The 7,897-nt window shown below is 29.4% G+C and overlaps 1 protein-coding gene across 2 annotated transcripts in view; it reads right to left on the bottom strand.

The window, feature by feature from the left end:
• Window positions 1-291: 291 nt before the first annotated feature.
• The window catches only part of LOC143245354 (transcriptional adapter 1-like), a 29,247-nt gene continuing 21,641 nt past the window's right edge, over window positions 292-7,897 (bottom strand). Inside the window, exons 6-9 of one of the 2 annotated variants that reach the window (XM_076491598.1) lie at window positions 6,082-6,291; window positions 5,606-5,754; window positions 3,236-3,395; window positions 292-2,346 (exon numbers count right to left, since the gene is read on the bottom strand). In XM_076491598.1, the coding sequence (XP_076347713.1) occupies window positions 2,194-2,346; window positions 3,236-3,395; window positions 5,606-5,754; window positions 6,082-6,291 (672 nt within the window). In that variant the 3' untranslated portion in view covers window positions 292-2,193. The remainder of the gene's footprint in view (window positions 2,347-3,235; window positions 3,396-5,605; window positions 5,755-6,081; window positions 6,292-7,897) is intronic. The other variant, XM_076491599.1, reaches the window with a different exon arrangement.

The following is a 7,897-nucleotide window of genomic DNA, read 5'->3' as shown; positions in this document are numbered from 1 at the left end:
ATTTTAGTGTTGTAAGTCCATACTCTTACTGCTGTCCCAGCAGGGAAGTTATCACAGACTATCAAAAACCTGTTAAGTTTAAATACAATAATACCTTTTAACATGAGGTAATGTGTAAATTTAAATGGTTGGCATGAATCTTATTACTGTTCTGTTGAACATATTAAGTTTGGCATAAAATTCATATTATTTGTAAAATATTAAATCATATATGTAATAGAAAATGTTAGTTGTATAAATTAGGAGTTAAAATTTGCTTTGTAAATTAGTTTTTTTAAAAGAACATACAAGTTTGCTGTTTCTGAAGATAAGGTTGTTCTCATCAAAACACCCAATGTTTGCTTTATATATATATATATATATAGTTGTTCACTGGAAGTAATATAACTGTTACAAACACAGAAGTAAAATTTTCATTGAATTCTAGTAGGTTGAAAGTTGATTATAGTTATTTCATTACTTATAAAATTAACAAATAAATCAATGAAAAACCTCATTAAATCTTTGAGGTCAACTCCAGTAAAGTCACATGTAAAAAGAGAACTGACAAATTAAACAGTTTGAACATTCCAAAACTGGAATGTTATAATAATCCAAAATTGATTATTTTCGTTGTTAGGAACCTATCGTTTTGAACAAAACATGTAAAATAGTGTTAAGAACTATGAAGACAGATTTAATAATTGTATTTAAAGAAATAGTAATCAATCTGAACAATACATGGTTTTTATACAACTTTGGAATTTATAAAAATGTTAAATTTGTACAAGAATAACCTATATAGATATTCCACTTTTAATGGCCTTTAAATTAGTGATAACATTATTTGTCATTAAAGTATTTTCAGTATTAATTTTATCAAATAAAATTTATGCATATATTTTTTTTTACACATAAAACCCAAGTTATAACCAGCTTCGTCAACTGTAGTAATAATAAAACGTTTTTGAATTTTCATTTAAAAATAAATCCCATAGCAGGTGTTTGGTTTTACAGGAAGATGGATGTCCTAACTGCAGTGTCCAGGGACATTTATGTCCTCCTTTGTCCCCACTTGTGATAGAATTTGGATTAAATTTTCGGGTTTGGATTGTTTTCGTTTTACTCGATTGATACTGAGGATTGAGGCAGTGAAGTAGTCTCGGAAAGGAGCGAATGTAGGTGCCAGAGAGGAAGCACTCAAGGCCAGTGTCATAATGTTGTCCTTCAAAGACGTTGAAATAAATAATTTATACTGAGAAAAATTCAGAATTCCTAATCAGTTCTTTATGGATTTAATAAAATATTATTTCTATTCAAAAAGAAACATAGCAGAAAATAGGGTAGTTTATATACAGAAAAGCTGATAGATAATAAGCAGGTATAACACATTCACCCTACTTTTAGGTTTGGTTTCTTTTGAATTTTGCACAAAGGTACTCAAGGGCTAGCTGTGCTAGCCATCCCTAATTTTGCAGTGTAAGACTAGAAGAAAGACAGCTAATCACCACCGCCAACTCTTGGGCTACTCTTACCAATGAATAGTGGGATTGACCATCACATGATAATGCCCACACAGCTGAAAGGGCAAGCACATTTGGCATGACAGAGATTCGAACCCATGACCATAAGATTATGAGTGAAGTGCCTTAACCACCTGGCCATGCCAGACCCTTACTTTTAGGATGATGCAGTCAGTTTTTTGTAACATGAAATTCCTTTAACTGCAAGATCTCTGGATTTTCATATTTTGGTATAATAGCTTGAAAAACAAATTCAGTGGTACCTTTCAGCATTTTTAAGAATAAATAATCTCATGAATATGAGAATATGAATATTTTAAATTATTTTACTATCAAACCTGTTTAAATCAATTATAAGAATTTAATTTACTAGACCATTGTTGAAACTTTTAATCCAAGCTTGAAATTGTAAACAAGCTATTATTTAAAGAATATTTTTATTTTATGTTTGTTATAAAAATGTACATCTGTGAGAATCATCTGAACAGGCAAACAGAAAATACATAGTTTTAACTATTTTTAAAAATATATTCCAGATATACAATCTTATTGTACAATAGAACTCTTTCCTACAGACTTCGATCTGTGAACTGTGCAGTTATTCTCTTAACAGTTTTAACTTTCTTCTTTCACACTTGCATTCAAAATAAATACATTATTAACTCCTCCTTCCTTGTTAAAGTGTTTGTGCTTAATTAATGGCAAGGTATTTCTTTATAGTTTCTTCCTGCTTGACTAGATTTTCCTGGTCTAACACCTCTTGGGTTGGATGCCAAATTTTGGCTATTAATCTCTCCAGGTTTACTGAATATACAGAATGGGAATTGATACAGCTTTTATGAACCTGTAAATATAAATTAAAAATAAGACATCATGCTGTTTAAATACACATATATTTAACTAGAATTCATCAGGCAAAATTACAAAACCCTATAGCCCAAGTACAAACTCGTGAAGAAAGGTCCATCCTTCAAAAGTTCTTGAATTATATGGGTCTTATATTTTTGCACCTACGTTTCTCCTAACATTACAACAGAAAAATTTACAAGGTAACTCTGGGATAATATTTCCATAATGTTACACAAAGGAGTTCTTTAAGGAAACAGCTTTTCAAAAGTAACAAAACTAAAATGCTGAAACCTTTCTAAACTCTTACAACTGCTTGGTTAGGTTAAAAACCTCGTAAGTAAAATGTTACAATTAGAAAAATTATTGTCTTAGAGTCAGTTGAATAATATTGTTATTAAATCTCTCCTATTCACTACATTCTTTAAAAGAAAAGTAAAAACATTTAACTTTGACTGCACCATATGTGTTTTCATATCAAATATGGATGTAATTATTGTAAGCTCATTTCTTTAGGCTAACAAAGTTTTAAGTTGATTTTCTGAGTGTTTTAAATATGTCTTATGTAAACTTCAATTTAACCCTACTAATTGTAGGTAATCTGAATAATAAAGTTTGACATACAATGATAATTTTAACACTATTATAAAAGACCAATCATGTACTTTTAGAAAATCAAATGACACTTTCAGTTGAATTCTCTTATAACAGCTACAGAGATTCAAATACCAAATTTTATATTGATTTATATCTTGGGCAGCAAGATGTGAGGGAGAAACCTATTTGCAAGCTGCAATGGACAAATTAAGAACATGGGAAAATGTATTTGTAATTATCACTTTTCTAATGTATTATGATCTAAACATGGCTACACAAAGACCATGTACCTGCAATGCTTCCAACAGGTCAAGAGGACAGACAGGTGGTAAAAGTGGTGGATGGCATGAACCGCATGCTGTCTCCAGGACTGCTTCTACTTCTGCACAATCAATAGTAGGTTTTATACTAGGAAGGTGGTCCCCATTACTGGAAACACAAGTGGCATAGCTTAAACCAAGAAGACACACAAATGTTAACCATTTGAAAATATCAAATACTGTTTCTTTTTTTAAATTTATTTTAAAGAAAGTTCATACACTAACAATCTTTCTTTGTTTATAGCAATAATACATTATGCAAAGACTCAAAACAAAAAACTTATGAAAAATTGAAAAATATTTGTTCATCCTATCATCACAGGTCAAAGGTCATGTCATAGCATTTGTCAACTTCTCTTCAAAATTTCACTGAACTATTATTTTATGAATTTATATCAATAAGTTTGGTATCAAATTGTAGATTATAATTCAAATGTTAGCATCATTTATTAGTTAATTTAATTTAAAAAAAAAAACTAAAAAGTACACACCTAAATGTCAGCATCTGTGTGTCAACTGGTATGTTAAAGGAACATTGGTTCAAATTGTATGTTTGTGATGTCTAAATACAAAGTCTATAGTTTCATACAAATTAGGAACTCAAATTACTGATGTGAATAACTAATCGAAAGCTCAGAATTCTCCCTAGTGACTTTCTCAGCTATTTTAAAGTGCTAGGAAGCTGCCTCATTCTTTTAAACCAATATTTTATACAGATATGTTGTCTTTAGTCTGTTCAAAATTGCATATTTTAGACAAAATATAGTTTTGTTACTAAGCTTGATAAATTATAGTGAAATTCTATGATATTGAAATAGAGATTTATGATTTATTATTTTAATTACATATTTAAAACTTAAAAGTTTTGTTTCATATCCTCCACATTCAAAATTTGAAAAGGCTCAACAACCTATGGCAAGCAGCAAACAAGTACAAAGGTCATTGTAACTAGAAGATATAAATATTTCCTATTGTTATGTACTATAACTGTTCTATGTTTTAAGAAAAATGCATCTTTATTTATAAACTTATTTGTAAACAGTAATAATCTATATACATATTATAATGCATAATAACTGAAATTTCACTGTATTTTAAAAAAAATACAACCAAGACAGGTCACTTTGTAAAGACAAAAGGTCAGTTTTATATTATTGGATATCATAACATGCACTACATCAATGCAACTTTTGCAATGTTAACCAGGCAAGACTGGAAGGTCAAAATAACAAAATATATGTATAATGTTATAAGATTTAAGCTATTTAGACTAAACATTTGGTTCTTTATGTTATAATCTGTAGTTACTCTAGAATTAAAAAAGTACATTTATTTCATAATTTTTAAGTTGGTTACAAGGTCAACCAAACTGACAAACCTCCATATAGTCAGGGTAGAAAACATAACAGACAAAACAAAGTTGTTACTGAAAACAGATATTACACAAATAATATTTGAGGTTTTTGGGACAAAGAATAGTTTTTAATCATAACCTGAAAATTACTGCATACTTGGACTAGTAACAAAATACACTTAATATTTTCACAATCAAATCTTTAGCAAAAATACTTTGTTAAAAAACATCTGATTTTGTTGTGTACACATACTGTATCAAGAGCTGTGAAAAACAGTTAACTACTGTATATTATACCAGACATGAAAGGGTCAATAAACTCTCCAGTATTTTTTACTTCAGCCACATCTAATTTGTGATTTTATTTTTATTTTTAAATTTTATTGCAAAATAATTAACATTAAGACTTGGAATTTTGATATCAATCAATTATAGCAAAACAAAAATAAAATCACTGTTATTTATTTCTTACTTCCTGGATATTAAAGAAAATTTAAATAAACAATCACGAAATATTAAAAGACACATTAAGACAGGTGAGCACAAACTTTCTTTATAGGTGTGTAAATAGTTTGTCTTTTTTTTTTCTGAAATACTGCATTTTATAAGAACTACAAACATGAAATTCAAATTCCTTTTCAGAAGTTTAAATGGCAATATTCAAGTCCAAAAGTTTAAATGGCTATATTCAAGTCCAGAAGTTTAAATGGCTATATTCAAGTCCAGAAGTTTAAATGGCTATATTCAAGTCCAGAAGTTTAAATAGCTATATTCAAGGTCCATTGTGTTCAAGAACAAGTTTGTTAAATTGTAAAACATCATAAAAAGTGAAAAAAAATTTTTGTGGTACCATAAAGTTTACATTAATCATTTAACATAAAGTCAAAGTTTTTAAAATTGCAATAATAAAGTAATTTTTATTTGGTTATGTAATTTACAAGCACTGCAAGACCCTCTTAGCTTCAAATGAACTTATATGACCTTACCTGTTACTTCCACTGTCCAGTGTTTTGTAGGAATTCCTTAAGTATGGATTTATTGCTGCTACACCCATAGCATAGCGAAACTTTCCTTCTCTTAATCTGTAGGTTGACCTTCTTCTAAACACACACACTAGTATTCCTTTAAGTTGTTGCTGATAAGTGTAAATAAGAAACAAACCACATATCATTCCTAACATTTACAGACTCGTAAGTCACGTTTAACAGTCCTTGAAGGAATTTAATGACATATAGAAAACTACATATTTTTACTTACACAAAAGAAAGTGATAATACCACAGGAACCAACAGCTTACCAGTTATTAAAATGAAAGGAATTACATTTATTTTTAAAACTGACTGAATAATATAAATAAGCTATGTCAGTAATTCACAGAAGGTACTCATTCAGTTTGGTGTGAGTTTTTTCTTTTAAATAAAAGACACAAGTTTATATAATATTATAGTAATGAAGTATTTACCCGGACGGCTAGCATCACCATTTTAACAGCACCATCTTCAACTCCATCCAGCCCGATATCCCAAGCAGTTACAAACATTCGGCCATGGACCATTGACACCTCTGGAAGTGTGTAGTCTCTTGAACAAAAAGATAACCGACTGTCATCTTGTGGGTCCTTTGCAACAGCTTGTGGTGTGTAATTTACCGTGTTGGCTGGCTGAAGCCGGTGCTGGAATAGATACAACTTAAAATCTAACTTATTTGTTAGGCAAATAAAAGTTTATTAGAAATTAGATATGTAAATAAAGTTTGCTGAAGCAAAACTGTCTTTAGAAAAAACAATTATGACTACAAAATGTTTTTTTATGTCTAAAAAAATGACATAACCAACATTTCTGGACTTGCCATCATCCAATGGTAAGATTTGTATACAACTACATTGGACAAAGTTTAAAAATTTAAACAACTATTTAAAAACCCTTTAAGCACAGCCAGCCATTGTTACCACCTGTTCAACAAGGGAAAGATAATTATCCAACAAAAAATATGGCAACCATGTGCATTTCTCACAAAACTTCGTAAGATTTTGTTAAAGTCTGATGTATTTCACATAAAGAATGACATCTTTCTAATAATAACATTATTTATTTGTACCCAAAACTGTTAAAATGGTTCAACTAGGCCGTGTTAGCTGTTAAAACACTTTTCTCTATGTTATAGTTTTCACATTTAATTTTGATAACCTATAGAACCTCTCAAACAAATATCAAAGTTATTTTTTTAGGTTTATTTTGTTTTCTATACCAAATCATATTTTTTAGCTATTATCATCAACATAAGATGCAATGAAATTATTAACATTAGGAAATAAAGAGTCCAAGCATTTTATTTTTATGTACAGTATTTTTAAAGATGATGTTTTGGTTGTATTCATAATTTCAGGTGTCTTCCTTTTCACATGTAGTTAACTTTTAATGTTTTATTTTGTATCCTTTACCACATATTATTAAACCTGACAAAAGTGTTGAAGCATATTACAAACATACACAATACATTTACACAAAATCCTTAGCCTTGAAAAATCACACAAAGGATGATGCTTACCTAAAAAAATGTTTAAACTGTAAATAATGCATTTTAAAACAATTAATTTACAATGATATAATTCTAAGGCCTAAATACGTCTGAAACCGTATCTCTTAACAGTAATACATTTAGATACAAAAACACCGTAAGTGCTAGAGTCAATTAACAGCCTACAATACTACAGATAGTTACACATACTCCATGAAGACAACTGCAAACCAATTTTTAAATAACTGTTGTTAGAGAATAATGTAAAAGGAGCTGTTTCTAGTAACTATATGCATGTTTATATACCATCTACATGTAAGCTATGAAGCTCAAATAAATCTGTTGAAGGAGGTCATGGCACCTGTCAGACACTGAAAAACATTAATACTTGTTTCAACTACATTCAATAAGAGAAAATTTGAAATTTAACAGTCTAAAGAATATGTAAGCATCTTATAGTCCAGTTTTAAATTCTATTCAATTTTTATTGTATTACTGAAGATGCAGAGTACCAAAGTATAGAATTTTCATAGCTTGTTGGTGTTGTGGAACAGTGCATCTGAAATTTTTAATTATTTTTAAAAATGTATCTCAGAATGGCTGGTGTGGGTATTAACACTCATGTGACCATTTCTGGACACATTCAAACTCTCTCTTTCTTAACCTGAAGATGACCTAGGAAGGTCGAAACATTGTTCTCTCCTTATCAATAAAAGTGTTAATACCCATACCAGCCGTTCTGAGATACATTTTTATTTTAA

Source organism: Tachypleus tridentatus, chromosome 2 (assembly GCF_004210375.1).
Source record: "Tachypleus tridentatus isolate NWPU-2018 chromosome 2, ASM421037v1, whole genome shotgun sequence".
Lineage (NCBI taxonomy): Eukaryota > Metazoa > Arthropoda > Merostomata > Xiphosura > Limulidae > Tachypleus > Tachypleus tridentatus.
Note: the sequence above shows the minus strand (reverse complement) of the source record. Positions and strands in the feature narration are given on the sequence as shown.